Source organism: Spea bombifrons, chromosome 6 (assembly GCF_027358695.1).
Source record: "Spea bombifrons isolate aSpeBom1 chromosome 6, aSpeBom1.2.pri, whole genome shotgun sequence".
NCBI classification, from domain to species: Eukaryota; Metazoa; Chordata; class Amphibia; order Anura; family Pelobatidae; genus Spea; species Spea bombifrons.
In genome coordinates, this window is record NC_071092.1 from 20,136,471 (window position 1) to 20,155,462 (window position 18,992).

An 18,992-nucleotide genomic window follows, 5' to 3' on the forward strand; every position below is an offset into this window, starting at 1 on the left:
TTTAACGTTTATTTCTTACCTATTTCCCTGCTGTTTTATGCAAACTAGAGAACCAGATGAAATTGCGTCCTGACAACTGGCCACTCCCACGACCGGATCGTATGCACCATGTAGTGGAGGATTTCCATACAGACTGGACCAGATTAAACTCTCACATTCTACCGCTCCGTCGCTTCATTGAAAACTGTCTACACAGTGATCTTAGGACCTTTTATGCTGGTAAGTGGAAATTAGTTGAGCTACAGAAATGAAGAGAGTGAGAACATTTGTAAAAACAGTTAAATATAATACAGATTGTATATTAGAATCTCGATATTTCAGCTATACTCTTAGGAAACAGTCATGTCAATTTTGTCCCTAAGAAAATACTCTTTGCGGTGTCCATAATCTTTTAACCCCTTAAGGACCCCTTGATGCTGTTTTATGTGTTTTAACATTTAAGTACCAAAGCATATTTTGTGCTTATTCTGTCTTTATTCAACTGTGATTTCCCACTAATAGGGTTTTCTTTTGAAATATATTTATTCAGATAACAATCATTTAGTATGAAAAAATCTAAAAAAGTCAGGGAAAACAACTATAAAAACTGTGTACATAGTCCCTAAAAATGAAGAACAAAATATATTTAGTTATTTATTCTGATTTTTGGAACACGTTAAATGTCCTGTATTTACATGTATTTTGGTAGTTACAGGTTAAATATGAAAGAAAAAAACAATGTATAACTTCAGTAAACAAGAAAGAAAAAATTACAGCTACACACGAGCGCCGCAGAAATGTTAAAACAGGCTTTGTCACAAAGGGTACAAAGATTTTTTTTTAAAAATGTTAGGACGGTCAAAGAGATGCAGCATGTCACGGGGTCAGGGAGAGAGGAAGGATCCTACTATGCAGATAAGCACTGTAGAGAAGTCCAGTATACAGTCCATAATCAAAAAGGGCAAAGGCAGGCAGCGGGGTCAAATGTATCCGAGGTCGAGGCAGGCAGAATAGGAGCAAAACGGGTAAACAGGTCCGAGGTCGTAGGCAGGCAGCAAGAATCGTAGTCAAAAACAGGCTGAGTGATTGCAAACGCTGTGCAGCGTACGCTACGTTGCATATGCTGTGTACGCTGCGTAGATTGTGTACGCTGCGTAGATTACGTACGCTGCGTAGATTACGTACGCTGCGTAGATTACGTACGCTGCGTACGCTGCGGTACGCCCGATGCGGACCTTCGCCGCGTCATAACCGCGTCCCCTTCGGTACGCGCGGGGGACGTGCCGGCGCGCCCACGGCGAGTAGACGGGATCCCAGCCGAGGTGGAGGAGGCGGGACCGCGACACTGCCGTGTGCGCACGGCGGGGACCGCAGCAACGGAGGAGTCGGGACCAGGCGAGGCAGCTCTGGCGTCAGAGGTAGGGACCGCGGCGTGTGTGTCCCGAGCGAGACGGAGCCGGACGAAGAGGGTGGAGCGCGTGAAACCGAGCGACACGAAGGGGAGCATGAACGAAGCGAGCAGGCACCCACGTCCATTCCTCAGGACCGTACCCCTTCCAAGCCACGAGATACTGAAGGCCGTTACGAACCCTACGGGAATCAAGGATTCAGTCGACGACGTATTCCTCATGACCATGGATGTCGAGCGGGGCTGGAGGCTTGAACGGAACGGTAAACTGGTTGGACACAAAGGGTTTCAGCAGGGAGACGTGGAAGGACCGTGGAATCTGCATGGTAGGTGGCAAGGCAAGGGACACCGTCACGTCGTTAAGCTTGGCGCGAACGCGGAAAGGGCCAATAAAACGAGGCCCCAGGGTCCGGGAAGGTTGCCGCAAACGGATGTGTCGCGTAGATAACCAGACACGGTCGCCCACTTGATAGTCCGGAGGCGGAGTCCTCTTGGCGTCAGCAAAGCGTTTATAGCGAAGTTGGGCCTTCAGGAGGACCTCCCGAAGTTTCTTCCAGTGATCGTCCATGTCAGATACACGTTTGTCGACCGCGGGTACCATGGAGGAGGAATGAGAAGACGGAGGAGGCAGTATGACAGGGTGATAGCCCAAGGCAGCAAAAAACGGGGTACATCCAATGGACTCATGCAGGGAGCCATTATAGGTCATCTCTGCGAGCGGCAGGAGAGATGACCAATTGTCTTGGCTGTCGTTGCTGAACATTCGCAGGTATTGTTTGAGTGTTTGGTTAGTCTTTTCGGTTTGTCCATTGGTCTGCGGATGATAAGCAGTCGATAAGTGGAGCTGTATTCCGAGTCTCTGGCAGAGGTGTCTCCAATAGCGGGATATGAATTGTGTACCGCGATCGGACACCATGTGGAGCGGAAGACCGTGAAGACGGACGATGTGATTGAGGAAAACATCGGCAAGCTGTGAAGAAGATGGCAGGCGTGGTAAAGCGACGAAATGAGCTTGCTTAGAGAAACGGTCGACGACCACCAAGACAGTCGTGTTACCCTGTGATTTGGGGAGATCCACGATGAAGTCCATTGACACGTGTGTCCAGGGAACCGTGGGAACGGGAAGAGGATGCAGGAGACCTTGAGGTCGACTCCGAGAGGTCTTCTGGCATGCACAAGTATGACAGCCGGAAAGGTATGTGCGGACATCTCTGGTGAGTGACGGCCACCAGAACGACCTGCGGACGCGGTATTCTGTCTTCCGGAACCCTGAATGACCAGCGAGGAAAGACTTATGTCCCCAGTGAAGAACATCCGTACGAAGACCGGGAGGAACGTAGAGACGCCCCGGAGGAGGACGTTCAGAAGAAGGGATGGCCCCTTGGGGCATACGGATCCTGCTCATCGTGCGTATGGACAGACCGGCAACAAGACGTGTGGATGGAATGATGGGCTCGTTGATGTGCTGATCCCTGTGGTTGTCGTGTTGTGTAGAGAGGGCATCAGCTTTGATGTTTTTGGAGCCTGGTCTGTAGGTGATGTAGTAATTGAATCGGTTGAAAAATAGTGACCACCGTGCTTGTCGAGGGCTTAATCTCTTGGCGTTCTCGATATACAGCAGGTTCTTGTGGTCTGTTAGGATGACCACGGGTTGTTCTGTACCCTCTAGAAGGTGGCGCCACTCCTCAAGTGCCATTTTGATGGCTAGGAGTTCACGGTTACCGACGTCGTAATTCCGTTCGGCTGCGGAGAAACCCTTGGAAAAGAAGTCACAGGGATGATATTTCGTGGTTTGATCATGACGTTGCGATAGGACAGCCCCTGCTCCGGTTTCGGATGCATCTACTTCCAGGAGAAACTGTTTGGTAGGATCAGGCTGACGTAATAGGGGAGCTGAGACAAAGGCTTGTTTTAGCCGTTCGAACGCCTGTCGGGCGTGTGTGGACCACTGAGACGGATCGGCTCCATTTTTCGTCAAGGCGGTAATAGGGGCTGCTATGGTAGCGTAGTTTCTGATGAATCGCCTGTAATAATTGGCAAAGCCCAGGAACCTTTGGACGGCTTTGAGTGTTCTAGGGAGGGGCCAGGCTGTGATGGCCTTGAGTTTGGCAGGATCCATGTGAAGCCCTTCGGAGGAGACGATATAACCCAGGAAGGGCAGACGGGTCTTCTCGAATATGCATTTTTCAGCCTTGGCATACAACCCGTTCTCCCTTAACCTTTGTAGAACAGCTCGTAGGTGGTGTCGATGTGTTTCGAGTGTTGGAGAATACACGAGAATATCGTCCAAGTACACAATGACATGAGATAAGAGCATGTCCCTGAAGACGTCATTTATGAAGGACTGGAATACTGCAGGAGCGTTGCATAACCCGAAGGGCATGACTTTATATTCATAGTGCCCGAAGCGGGTGTTGAAGGCCGTTTTCCATTCATCCCCGGACTTGACACGGATCAGATTGTAGGCACCCCTGAGGTCTAGCTTAGTGAAGTATTTGGCTCCTTTCAGGAGGTCGTAGATCTCTGTGATGAGAGGAAGCGGGTACCGGTTCTTTATGGTGATACGGTTCAACCCCCTATAATCGATGCATGGCCGTAGGGAACCCTCTTTCTTGGCCACGAAGAAAAATCCAGCTCCAGCAGGAGAAGAGGATGGGCGGATGAAGCCTTTGTCCAGGCTTTCTTGGATATATCGTTCCAGAGCTTTGTTCTCCGGTTCGGAGAGGGGATAAGTACGTCCCCGTGGCGGATCGGTTCCAGGCAACAGATCGATAGCACAATCGTAGGAACGGTGTGGTGGTAGCCTCTCCACATCTTTTTTGGAGAATACATCCAGATAATCCCAGTAGTGTCTCGGTACTAGGGTCTTGGGATCTGTGGGTGCGATTTCGAGGACGAAATTGAGTCGTCGACAGGGCATGACACAGGTCTCTTGACAGTGGTTGCTCCACGCTAGTATGTCTCCTTTTACCCAATCGATGTGTGGGTTGTGCTGTCGCAGCCAGGGATGTCCCAAGATTAGAGGGGCATGAGGAGACTTGATTATCTCAAACGTGAGCTGTTCCTGGTGGGTTACCCCTACCAGTAGGGTCAGAGGTACGGTTTCCTGTGTCACGAGTCCTGATCCCAGAAGTGAGCCGTCAACGGAAGCGACCAGGGAGGGAGCTGTCTTGGTATGAAGCGGTAGGTGGTGCTTCTTCGCCCACTGGTGATCCATGAATATGCCCGCAGCCCCAGAATCTATGAAGGCGCGGGTGGCTACAACGTGTTCCTCCCAACGGATGGAGATGGGCACCGTCAGGCGTGTAGCGGGAGGAGAAGGAAAAGGACGTGTGCTTGTCACGGACTGGATCCAAGCTGGTGACTAGAAGGACCCAGCGCGCCCGATGGTTGTTTGCAGGAGTCACGATGCAGCAGTGGAGTCTGGGGCAGGGCCTGGTTGCAGGGTGACCACACTCGCCCAGGCGTTGAGCACCTAGGAAGTGCAGCCAAACACCAGCGCCCTGATATGGCAGCAGATGGAGTCCAGAACAAAATGAATCCTGCAGGCACCCTGGAGCAGGCATGAAGCATAGCACATAGATCACGAGCAGGATGCTGCAGGCTGGGAGAATGAAGACTAAGCAAAGGGTTAATGTAGCAGACACATAACAAGCAAGAGAAAGGGAGACCAGGCAAGAAACATGATATAGGATATACATGAGAAGTGGCTAGAAACATGACATGAATAGCATAAAGTATAAACAGGCACAAGACAAGGAATAAACATAACCAGACAAGACATACATGTTACAGGGCACAACAAAGGACAGGGAAGAAGGCAAGGAACACAGGGGAAGGAGTGAGGAGCCAGAACCCTCGGACGCTTCTTCCTTTAAGCAAGGATAGGAAATCTTAACTGGGACAAGGGGAGAGGAGAGAGGAACCGGAATCCTCAGATGATTCAAGGAAGAAGGGCAAAGGTACATAAAAGACACACAAACATGAATACAGAAACTAGCCTAGGACTACAAGATAACTATTGGAGATTTCGTCACATGATATGGCCATAGTATGCTTAGCCCACCACTACGCCAAAGTACTCCAATGACGGTGGGTCCTAACGCTAATCCCTGCAGACAAGATACAAAACAAACCACACATGTAAACCAAACACAGCACAGAGACATACCTTAGACTGCAGACTGCAGACTGAGACAAACAGAACACACAGGTGGGGCACAACTAATAAAGGAAGCAGAGCTGAAGCAAAGAGCCGGAGCAGAAGCAAGGAATGGAAAATAGAACAAAGCAAAAGGAAATCCAGGAATGGATCAAAGCAAAACAGAGAAACTAAAGCAGAACAGATATGCAGCTCCGCAGCCTGGGCAGAACGTGACACAATCCCCCTCCGAAAGAGCGGCCTCTGGACGCGAACAGAAACATCAACAGAAGGAAGCCCAGCTCTCTAACGGAAGACTGAAGAAACAAGTCAACCCAGGAACTAGCATACGGAGTCTGAAAAACGTAGGAGTCCTTCGATGACCAGCACTGCCGCTAGTAGACCAATCTCCTCCAAAAACAGGAATCAGAATGTCTGAACAGGATTGAGGAAGTAGTCTCTAGCTGACATTTAGGTCCAGACGAAGGCAAAGTAGATAAGCCACTTGACAAGGCAGACACGGCAGGTAACCCACTTGCTGGGCAGACATGACAGGTAGCCCACTTGCTGGGCAGACACGAAAAGCACGAGTTCAGGCATGGGTACGGGTTCAGGCACAGGTTCAGGCACAGGCACGGGTTCAGGCTCAGACAACAGGTAGCCCACTTGCAGGGCACACGGCAGGTTGCCCACTTGCAGGGTACTCGACCAGGGTAGCCCGGATGCAGGCACTCATCCTGGGAGTCCACAGTGGGGCGCTGGCCGCAACTCAGGAAACCCTCTTTCAGGGTACACGGCGGGTTGCCCACTTACAGGGTACTCGACTTAGGAGTCCACTTACTGGGGCGCTGGCCGCAAATCAGGAAACCCTCTTTCAGGGTACACGGCAGGTTGCCCACTTACAGGGTACTCAACTTAGGAGTCCACTTACTGGGGCGCTGGCCGCAACTCAGGAACATGGCAGGTTCTGGAACAAGGCAGGTACTGGAACAAGGCAGGTACTGGAACAAGGCAGGTACTGGAACAAGGCAGGTACTGGAACAAGGCAGGTACTGGAACAAGGCAGGTACTGGAACAAGGCAGGTACTGGAACAAGGCAGGTACTGGAACAAGGCAGGTACTGGAACAAGGCAGGTTCTGGAACAAGGCAGGTTCTGGAACAAGGCAGGTACTGGAACAAGGCAGGTTCTGGAACAAGGCAGGTACTGGAACAAGGCAGGTACTGGAACAAGGCAGGTACTGGAACAAGGAGAAGCCCTCTTGCGGGGCACACGACTAGAAGCCCTCTTGCGGGGCACACGACTAGAAGCCCTCTTGCAGGGCACACGACAAGAAGCCCTCTCCCAGGGCACACGGCATGGCTAGAAGCCCTCTTGCGGGGCACACGACTAGAAGCCCTCTTCCAGGGCACACGGCATGGCTAGAAGCCCTCTTGCGGGGCACACGAGAACAGAGTACCACCGGGCCAGGCACATGTACTGGTTCATGCAAGGGTACCGGCATAAGCTCAGGTAGTGGATCATGCATGCGTACAGGCTCAGGCACGGGTAAGGGAACGGACACAGGCTCAGGCAGGAACAGGCACAGGCTCAGGCAAGCGGGTACGGAGGCCCATTGGAAGGGCAGACTAGTACTGAGGCCCACTAGAATGGCAGACGAGCACGGAGGCCCACCGGAAGGGCAGACGGAAACGGAGGCCCACTGGAAGGGCAGACGGGCACGGAGGCCCACTGGAAGGGCAGACGGGCACGGAAGCCCACTGGAAGGGCAGACGGGTACGGAGGCCCACTGGAAGGGCAGACGGGTACGGAGGCCCACTGGAAGGGCAGACGCTGCAAACTCCACTCCGCGAACTCCTGGCCGTTTACCTGCGGCCATGTGTCACGGACTGGATCCAAGCTGGTGACTAGAAGGACCCAGCGCGCCCGATGGTTGTTTGCAGGAGTCACGATGCAGCAGTGGAGTCTGGGGCAGGGCCTGGTTGCAGGGTGACCACACTCGCCCAGGCGTTGAGCACCTAGGAAGTGCAGCCAAACACCAGCGCCCTGATATGGCAGCAGATGGAGTCCAGAACAAAATGAATCCTGCAGGCACCCTGGAGCAGGCATGAAGCATAGCACATAGATCACGAGCAGGATGCTGCAGGCTGGGAGAATGAAGACTAAGCAAAGGGTTAATGTAGCAGACACATAACAAGCAAGAGAAAGGGAGACCAGGCAAGAAACATGATATAGGATATACATGAGAAGTGGCTAGAAACATGACATGAATAGCATAAAGTATAAACAGGCACAAGACAAGGAATAAACATAACCAGACAAGACATACATGTTACAGGGCACAACAAAGGACAGGGAAGAAGGCAAGGAACACAGGGGAAGGAGTGAGGAGCCAGAACCCTCGGACGCTTCTTCCTTTAAGCAAGGATAGGAAATCTTAACTGGGACAAGGGGAGAGGAGAGAGGAACCGGAATCCTCAGATGATTCAAGGAAGAAGGGCAAAGGTACATAAAAGACACACAAACATGAATACAGAAACTAGCCTAGGACTACAAGATAACTATTGGAGATTTCGTCACATGATATGGCCATAGTATGCTTAGCCCACCACTACGCCAAAGTACTCCAATGACGGTGGGTCCTAACGCTAATCCCTGCAGACAAGATACAAAACAAACCACACATGTAAACCAAACACAGCACAGAGACATACCTTAGACTGCAGACTGCAGACTGAGACAAACAGAACACACAGGTGGGGCACAACTAATAAAGGAAGCAGAGCTGAAGCAAAGAGCCGGAGCAGAAGCAAGGAATGGAAAATAGAACAAAGCAAAAGGAAATCCAGGAATGGATCAAAGCAAAACAGAGAAACTAAAGCAGAACAGATATGCAGCTCCGCAGCCTGGGCAGAACGTGACAGTGCTTAGGTTGCCTTCTCCGGTGCAACCTAAGCGTTGTCTTTTACTGGTTTGCTGGGACAGGAGGACAACAGGTGGTCAGCTCGGCCGCAGTATAGACAGAGCCCCTGTGTCCGTCTGTGTCTCTTTTCGGCCTCAGTGAGGTGGCGCACTGTCCCTATCTCCATGGGTTCGTCGACCACGAAGGAGGAAGATGTGGCAGCCAGAGGCCTTGTGTAGCCGGAGGCGAGCGGTCCTGGTCTTTTCCCACGGGAGTGTTCGTTCGCCCTTTCTTGGATACGTTTATCCACTCGGAGACATAGGGCTATGAGATCCTCAAGATCCGCGGGGGTATCATGGAAGACGCGGGCGTCTTTGACCTTCTCATTGAGGCCTCGTCGGAAGGCGGCTTTGAGAGCGCCCTCTTCCCAATTGGTCTCATGGGCCAGGGTGCGGAATTCCACCGTATACTGAGCCAAGGTTTTGCAGCCTTGCTGGATGTCAAGCAGCGAAGACTCTGCTGTTTCTTTCCGACCTGGCGCATCGAAAACGGTCCGTACGGCTTCCATGAAAGCGGGACAGTCTTCGAGGAGATATGAATCTTGCTCCACGAGGGGAGAAGCCCACAGTAAGGCATCACCTTTGAGCAGCGAAATGATGAACGAGACCCTTTTGGAGGATGTCTGGAACGCCTGGGGGTGGTTTCGGAAGTGGAGCATGCATTGATTAAGGAAGCCACGGCATTCCTTCGGATCTCCAGAATATTTGTCTGGCAGAGGGAGCCTGGCAACAGAACCTGTGTCCTCGTGATGAGCGTCTCTGTGATGGGGTGTTCCCAAAGTTGGGAGAGACGTCAAAGAACGCAACAAGTCCGTCATGGTATCCACCTTCTGTTCCAGGGACTGTAGCTGGGTGGCCTGCGCCGCCAGACGCTGGTCCTGGAGGTCTTGGCGTGCTTGCAACCGCGCCATATCCGCGGGATCCATGTTAAGACCCGTTCAAAATTGTCACGGGGTCAGGGAGAGAGGAAGGATCCTACTATGCAGATAAGCACTGTAGAGAAGTCCAGTATACAGTCCGTAATCAAAAAGGGCAAAGGCAGGCAGCGGGGTCAAACGTATCCGAGGTCGAGGCAGGCAGAATAGGAGCAAAACGGGTAAACAGGTCCGAGGTTGTAGGCAGGCAGCAAGAATCGTAGTCAAAAACAGGCAAAGGTCGGTACACAAGGAAATCGAGATAATATAAAGCAATCAGCACACCCAAAAAGCATTACACTTTGAACTGGTGAAGACAGGAGAGAAAAGTGGTGTTTAAATAGGTGAGTGATTGCAAACAGCTGTGCAGCGTACGTTGCGTACGCCGCATATGCTGTGTACGCTGCGTAGATTGCGTACGCTGTGTACGCTGCGGTACGCCCGATGCGGACCTTCGCCGTGTCATAACCGCGTCCCCTTCGGTACGCGCGGGGGACGTGCCGGCGTGTCCACGGCGAGTAGACGCGATCCCAGCCGAGGTGGAGGAGGCGGGACTGCGACACTGCCGTGTGCGCACGGCGGGGACCGTGACACTGCCGTGTACGCACGGCGGGGACCGCATCGACGGAGGAGTCGGGACCAGGCGAGGCAGCCCTGGCGTCAGAGGTAGGGACCGCGGCGCGCGTGACACAGCAGCAGTAATAGTAGGGCCCTCGGCTTGGGCAGACAGGCGCTGACAGATGCAGCCTCGGGCGCAGGAATCAATTTCCACAACATTATAGTAAGGATGGTCAAAGAGGTGCAGTAGTAGTAGTAGTAGAGCCTGGACAGACAGGCACATGCAGATGATAGGCACATGCAGCCCTGTGGAGCAGGACTGAATTACCACAATATTATAGAAATTTAAAAAAGGTTTTCCCCAGAGTAAGGACGGTCAAAGAGGTGCAGCACCAGCAGTAGTAGTAAGACATGAAGCCCCTTAGAGCAACATTAGACCTCACTCACCAGTTTAAATATTGAGTGCTAGGTAGCCTAATTTGGGAAGATTGACAAGCATGTCTCTCCAATATTTAAAATTATTTTTGAGGGCCAACTTCCCCTTAACCATTGGGTCACAGAGGGTTGCCAGCAAGCACTCTGGGGTGTCAATGATGGCTTGCATGCAACATTTCAGCTCCTCTATCATCCTACTGATCAGTAGGATGTAGCAGTGCTCTGACATGTCTAAATGGCTTCATGACCACCAACCACATCTGCCCCATTAATGCCCATTCCCATCTGCCCAATGGGCTGGACACCCCAATCACGCTGATGCTCTAGTCTCCGCTTCATCATGCCCAAGGTGGAGTTCCAGCGGGTAACTACATCCTGACGTAGGCAGTGTGAGGTAGGCCTGCCTTCTTTTGCTCCCCCTTCAGCTTTTTGCCCTGCAATCTTACAGCACTTTTTAATCAGTTTTAGAACGCTACACTGTTGGAATAGCTGCTCTTACAACCAGGTTGTTGTAGTATATATGTTGCGCAAAGCAAACCCACAAAGTCCCCATCTCTAACCGCTTTAACTATGTTTGCTGTCACATCCGTAACCACCATTCCCGTTACTATTGCAATGCCTGCCTGTGGTCAATCCTCTGCACCAACATCTTCCTAAGAGCTGCCAAAATGTGAGCTGATGTATGCTGCTTATCCATAACTTCAGCATGGAATAGGAAGGATCAATAATCCTGCTGCCTTTCTGTTCCTGTTCTGGCCTCTGTCTATACCAGCTACAGTGGGCCTGCGGAGAGCAGCCACAACCACCACTGCTAGTGATTTTGCCACTCGCGGCGTTCTAAAAAAAAACAATGAAGTTGAAAAGAGTTCTCAGGAGGGTCTCTCCTTTCTAATTACAATGTGATTAGTAAAATACATTTTAAAAAATAATAATTTTTAACAAAAAAAAATAATTTCCCACTGATGTCACCATCAGGGAACCTTCAAGTTCCAAAAAAATGTAAAAAAAAAAAAATTAAAAATTAAAAAGGCAAAAAAATTATATATATATATATATATATATATATATATATATATATATATATATACCGTATTTGCTCGATTATAAGACAAGGTTTTTTCCCAGAGCAAATGCTCTGAAAAATACCCCTTGTCTTATAATCGAGGTCTTCTAATCAGACCTCATTCTGCTTCGGCCGTGCTGCTTACCGGTCTTTGATCGCGAGCAGCGTCTCTGCTATTAGCAGCAGGAAACAGGAAGCTAGCACAGTCCTCACATAACTCTACCTCCCCCCTCCTTCCTCTGGGGGCGAGGCCAGAGAAGTTGCTCGCACAGCCGGGCCCCTGCAGAAGTCTTCGAGTGGGAGATCTGCAGTTCAGGTAAGGGGGTGGGGGGTTTGAGTGTGTGTGTGTATGTGTGATTAATGGAATGAATGAGTATTTAAATGTTTGTGAATGAGTGTGTGTGTGTGTGATAGCATGGATGTGTAAGGGGGTGGGGGTGGTAGCATAGCATAGGGATGCTGTAATCACACTTCTAACATCCCCAGGTTCCAGCATGTACTGGCTGCCTTGGCTTGATAGGAGTGTGATTGCTGTTAGCAGTATATATATATCTCCAGAAATGCATTTTAACCCCCTATATGCCACTCAGCCCCATGATATGCCTTTTAACCCCCTATATGCCAGAGTGGCATATAGGGGTATAAGGCATATCATGAGGCAGAGGGGCATATAGGGGGTTAAAAGGCATATCATGGGGCAGAGTGGCAAATAGGGGGGTATAAGGCATTTCTGGGGGCAGAGTGGCAAGCCTGGGGGCAGATGTGCATAACTGGGGGGGGGCAGGTTGGCAAATAAAAGGAAATCAAAAATATATTTTTCTCAATCATAGCTTTTATTAAATATGAAAATTAGTTTACATGAATTAATATTTACTAGTAAAACTTTTTTCCTATAGGGTAGTCTTATATTCAGGCTTTTTTTTTTTTCCTAAATTAATATTTTGATTTTGGGGGGTCGTCTTATAATCAGGGTCGTCTTATAATTGAGCAAATACGGTATATATAAATATTTTTATGAGCAAATCCTAAAATTAGCGATTTAGCTTAAAACAATTCTTGCATGTTAAATGCCCATGGGGTGTCTACTTTAAAAAAATGTTGATGGGGTAAATTGAATTGGCCGAATTCAACAATGTCCCAATTAACACAGGGGTAAGGATGACCACACGTCATTTAGAAAAATGCACACTTCTCAAATGTGGCCTTTTAGCTCCCCCAAAACCCGACAAACCCAGGAGATTTTGCTGAACACATATTGGGGTGTTGTGTGACAGCGACATATACCTGGAGCTGTAAATTAATATCTAAAGTACGTGTGTGGGGAAAAATACACACAAAAAATACTATTGCAAACTTTTAAAAAATGCTGGTGGTAAAATGTGTGCATGCAAAGAGTTTAAATACCAGCATTTAAAATACCCTGGGGTGTCTATTTTCAAAAATATATGGTTTTATAAGGCACACCGAAATGGCCAGGCTCAAAGATGTACTAAATAGGGCATGGGCAGTGGATCACCAAATGCCAAAGTTCAACATTGAAAATGCGCATGCCCCAAATGTGGCCCTTTGGCCCCAAACAGCCAGGCAAACCCATTCATGTGGGGCATCACTGTTGCTGCTATTTGGATGTTTTATGGCAGTGACATATAGCAGGACTTGTTAATTCATACCTGAAGTAAAATGTGTGTGAAAAAATAAACGCGAAAAATGACACAAAGTTTGACAAAGACTGGTGGTAGAATTAGTGCATTGAAAGAGTTAAAATATTAGCATTTGAAATACCCTGGGGTGTCTAGTTTCAAAAATATATGATTTGAAGGGGTAAACTGCATTGGCTGGCTTCAAAGATACTCGAAATAGCACATGGGGGGATGAATTTCCAGATTTGGAAAAAATGGTTTTGAAATAGCAAAACGCTACCTGTGCTTATTGTCCCATAACTTGCAGAAAAAAAACCATAAAAACATTGGGTATTTTTAAACTCAGGACAAATAGTAGAATCTAAATAGGGTTTTTTTTTCATTAACTTTTATAGATGAGTAAAAGATTTTTCAAGTAAAAGTTAGAAAAAGTATTTTTTTTCCTAAATTTTTCACCATATTTTATACTTTTTTTTATAGTAAATAATATGATCAAAAAAGCCCTTCTTGTCCTGAAAAAAACAATACATAACTTGTGTGGGTTCAGTAAAGGGGAAAGAAGGGGGCGTGGTTTGCTACTCACCAAGATGGCTGCCTCAGCCTTGAGCTCTGCAGTCCCTCTCCGCTTTTTTTCGCTCTTAAGTGCGTTTTTTTGTCACCTTACTTTGCTATGGGGAAGACCAGTCGGCCCCCTGGAACTCCCAGGTCACAGCCGCAGAGAGAAAAGCCATCACTTACCTCGGTCCGCTCGTATTTTCAGGGATCTGTGGAACACGACTCCGGAGACTCACTCTCCAAGATGGTGCCTTCTCCCGCCAGCTCCCACGAGGAATTTGTGGAGGATAGGGGACCCGAAATCTCTCAGCTGCATGATTCGGCTATCAGACAAGCTCTGCAACTCTTACCTACGAAGGATGAGATGATCCCATTAATCGAGAAAGCTACGCAAGGTATACGGGACACACATTCCAAAATGCAATCAGATGTTCGGCAACTAGGTGACCGGGTGTCTGCTACTGAGGAGACTAACGTTAAGATTATGGATACGGTTGATCAACTCACGTAACAAGTCGTTACCCAAGCGGAGGCGGTTAAACTACTCTCTCGCCGACTGGAGAACTGGAACAACCTGCGAGTCCGTGGCATACCTGAGACGGTTCCACCTGAAGATATCGCTATTACGCTTCAACACATATTCACCAACATTCTCCAGCGAGATTCTGTAACGTATATCAAATTTAATAGAGCCCACCGAGTGCTTAGACCTCGGGGTGACCCGGATGGTCCTCCACGAGAGGTTATTTGTCGGCTGCATGAATACCCGTTAAAGGAACAGATCCTCCGTGGGTGCCGCTCCCGCCCGGTCATCAAGTGGAAAGAGTCGGATATCTCCCTTTTCCCGGATTTCTCACCGATCACACTGCAGACCAGACGGGCTTTGAAGCCGTTGACAGCGGCTTTACGGGAGGCCTCGATTTCTTATCAGTGGGGCTTTCCTTTTGCAGTCATTGCCTGACGAGATTCCAAATCTTATGTGCTTAGACAAGCCTCGGATATCCCTTCGTTCCTGGATGCCTTGGGTCTTCCTAGGGTGAACATACCTAACTGGGAGGTGTCCTTCCTTGCTCTGACTCCTCTAAGGGATCCGTCCCTGGAATGGTCCTCTCACTCTCGCCCTCTCGTCGACGTAAATGCCAGATGTCACGTCTACCATAAACCGGAACACTTACCGCGGAAGTTCTTCTGGAGGAATGTGCAATCCCAACAGTGAGGAGGCCCCGGAGTAGGTAAATATGGAGAGGTAGATAGTCTCTGGGTATAGCTGCGGAGATCCACACGAAATAGGGAAAGCGGCGATAATTGGCCAGGGCACAATTCGCTAAATGAGGCATCACAAAAGTGCAGGGAATGGCGGAGAGCAAAACCAAACACAGCCAGGGGTCAGACGAGCCAGGGGTCAGACGAGCCAGGGGTCAAACACAGGACGGGTCGAATCCAAAGCGGGTAGTCAAATGATCCAGGCCATACACGTGGAGGAACGAACACAGCCAAATCACAGATCAGAGGGTAGTTAGGACGAGCCAAGGTCAGATTCACCATAGAATGCTACTGAACAGGATAACAGCAAAAGACCACACCAGGATACAGGTAACCGGGCTTCTGGATTTTTAAATTTGGCGCCGGTAGCCACCACGCCCCCAACGCTGATGGATTTTTAAATTTGGCGCCGGTAGCCACCACGCCCCCAACGCTGCTGCTAAAATAGCGGCAGTAGCGCACGCGTCCAGCAGGGGGAGCACGTCCGCCACGCCGAGCACCCAGCCGACGTTTCCTCCTGACCTCGACACGAGGTAAGTGTAGCGGCGAGCCGGGAGCAGGACGGACGGACGGGGGACAGCGGATTTGTGGGAGCAGGTGACATTACCCCCCTCTCGAGGGCTGGCTGAAGGCCGAAAATTGTCTGGTTTATCAGAACGTTCTCCAGAAGATGGCAGTGGACTGAACTCCTCTGTCAGACACAATCTGCATCGGGAGACCATGGAGTCTAATGATTTCTCGTACAAAGATGGGTACCAAGATTCAGGTACAAATAGAGTACCCATGGGTCAAGCACTGTGGACAGGAGAACGGGACTGAGCCTTCAAGATGCGCTTAGTCAATGAAGAATCAAGTTGAGTAGTAACAGCAGAAATGATACGAGCTGGAGGGATAATAGGTTCAGGAACTGGAATGTCCTCTGAGGTAGAAATAAACTATCTGGATAGCGCGTCGACCTTAACATTTTTGGATCCCGGTCTGTAGGAGATGATAAAATTAAACCTGGACAAGAACAGTGTTTGGCATATAGATTATTCTGCCGGAGACGATGAAGGACTATACGGACGTGTTTCTGATGAGCTTCGAGATCCGACGAATTAATTAATATGTCGTCAAGATAGACTATAACAAAGTGAAGTGCAATATCTCGAAAAATTTAATTTATAAATTCTTGGAAAATTGCGGGAACGTTACAAAAAGGCATAACGGTATACTCGTAATGTCCCATGCGTGTATTGAAGGCAGTCTTCCATTCATCCCCCTCCCTAATGCGAATCAGGTTATAAGCACCTCTCAGGTCCAGTTTGGTAAATATTCCGCCTGTTGCCGTCGTCCATATATGGCAACTCCCGGGAGAGGCTTCCATTTTAGTTTATGCCTTTTTTCTGTTACTTACACGAGATCGTATTTACACCGGCACCTATATGTTCTGTACCTTTATGATATCTTCCACTACCTCCTATGTATAGGACCATTTGAATAACAGATATACTCCCTATTAGGGATTTGTTGCATTACACTTAGCACTTGGCGATATTCTCGCAGTATTACCTTACTCAGGTTAGCCCTGTGTTATTTTTCTCCACATACACATTCTAGGTTGCGCTTACATTCATTACACTATATACCATACACTACTTTGTTCCCTGTGATAGCTTCTAGTGCCTCCTATCTATGGGACTATTTGAATAGCAGATATACTCCCTCTTGGGGATTTGTTACATTACACTTAACACTTGGTGTTATTCTCGCGGTATTACATTACTCAGATTAGCCCTGTGTTGTTATTATTCACTTACACATTTTAGTTTGCGCTTATATTCACTAGATTATATACCATACACTACTATGTTTCCTATGATATCTTCAATTGCCTTCTATGTATGGGACTGTGACGGGACCGACCTGTACCCCGACTGGGTACTCCCGCCAAACGTTGCTTCCTCCTCCCGGGACACCAACAAGTAACCCCTTCAGCACCAGGCAGAACCAGCGTTGTAGATAGAAGGAGGGACGTGGCTGCACCGAAGCCGCATTGGCACTGTGGCTATCCGAAGCTTAGCTACACAGCATGGCTACAGCCAACCCCAGACATCAGGCAACACTCATGTTGAGGTGGAAGCAGGACTCATTTATTAAAGCCAAATACAGAACTATATATACACAAGTAGAAAAGGGGCAAGACAAATATCACATGATCCAATTACCATGGCAGGAAGGAAGTAATTAGATCAAATCCTGCAACACAATATCCGGGGGAAGGACAGAATGACATGAGACATAAATAATAATAATTACATTAATTGGGGACGTAGACGTGGAATGACGATTGTGTACAATCGCCTCACTAACTTCCTCTCCTCTAATTCCCTCCTTGACCCTCTACAGTCTAGTTTCAAACCCCTTCACTCTACTGAAACAGCTCTAACAAAAGTCTCCAATGACTTGCTCTCTGCCAAAGCAAAAGGTCACTACTCTATTCTAATTCTACTGGATCTCTCTGCTGCTTTCGATACTGTTGATCACCACCTTCTTCTAGACTCACTTGCTTCTATAGGCATTCGAGATACAGCTCTCTCCTGGATCTCCTCATATCTGTCTAACCGTTCCTTCTCTGTCAACTTCTCTGGCAAGACATCATCACTCCTTCTACTTTCGGTTGGTGTCCCCCAAGGTTCAGTCCTTGGCCCTCTGCTGTTCTCTCTTTATACTTCCTCTCTTGGCAAACTAATCAACTCATTTGGCCTCCAGTATCACCTATATGAAGATGATACCCAAATCTACCTGTCTTCTCCTGATCTCTCTCCATCTTTCCTGTCCCGTATTACCAATTGCTTGTCTGCTATTTCTTCATGGATGTCACAACACTACCTGAAACTTAATCTTTCTAAAACTGAACTCATTATCTTCCCTCCCTCCATCTCCACTCCCTGAATTCTCTATCACCATTAACAACACGACTATCTCTCCTACTAACCAGGCCCGATGCCTTGGGGTCATCCTTGACTCAAACCTCTCCTTCATCCCTCACATTCAGTCCCTCGCCAGATCCTGCCGCTTGCACCTAAAAAACATCTCTTGTATCCGCCCATTCCTCACCCAAGAATCCACAAAAACCCTGGTTCATTCCCTTATCATTTCCCGTCTTGACTACTGCAACACTCTTCTGGTTGGCACTCCACTGTCTCGACTCTCTCCTCTACAGTCTATCCTAAATGCCGCTGCTAGGCTCATCTTCCTTGCACGTCGCTCCTCTTCTGCTTCCCCCCTCTGTGAATCCCTCCACTGGCTCCCAATTACCTTTAGAATTAAATTTAAGATCCTGGTACTGACATATAAGGCCATCCATAATACTGCTCCTCCGTACATTTCTTACCTCATTAGCAAATACTCTCCTACTCGATCCCTACGTTCCTCCCATGGGCTAAGGCTCTCCTCCTCACTCATCACCTCTTCCTTTTCCCGTCTACAAGATTTCACTCGAGCTGCCCCATATCTCTGGAATCTACTCCCAAGGAACCTTCAGCATTCACCCTCCCTCCCGACATTCAAGAAACATCTAAAAACCCACTTCTTCAGAGAAGCATACCATCTTAGCTGCTAGAACTTCCTTGTCATCGATACAACCACCACACTACCTCTCACCCTTTCTCTGTGCCTTATGTTTGTCACCCCATTTCCCTCTAGATTGTAAGCTTGCGAGCAGGGCTTTCTCCACCAAATGTATCGGTTTGTCTTAGTCTGTCAATTCTTATCATATCCCTTGAATTTATGTATTGTATTAAGCGCTGCGTAAACTGTTGGCGCTATATAAATAAAGGATAATAATAATAATAATAAATAATAGACATATAATTGGTTTAAGACAGACAATGGCCAGGACACAGGGATAACAGGAGCTCACAGGATTAACAGCTACCTGTTATGTAATTGATAATTAGGAATGCAGCAGTGACACATAGTCTTACCTACAGGGGGTCTTAAGACAAGGGCTAACTCACACAATAACAGGGGAAACACTTCACACCTATACAATTAACAATGCACAGACAATCAGCCTTCTTCCTACCACAGGA

General features: G+C 48.5%; 1 protein-coding gene across 1 annotated transcript in view; it reads left to right on the forward strand.

Moving 5' to 3' along the window:
- The window catches only part of FOXRED2 (FAD dependent oxidoreductase domain containing 2), a 114,479-nt gene that overhangs the window by 80,107 nt on the left and 15,380 nt on the right, over window positions 1–18,992 (forward strand). The window contains exon 8 of the mRNA XM_053469060.1: window positions 49–219. Within this exon, the coding sequence (XP_053325035.1) occupies window positions 49–219 (171 nt within the window). The remainder of the gene's footprint in view (window positions 1–48; window positions 220–18,992) is intronic.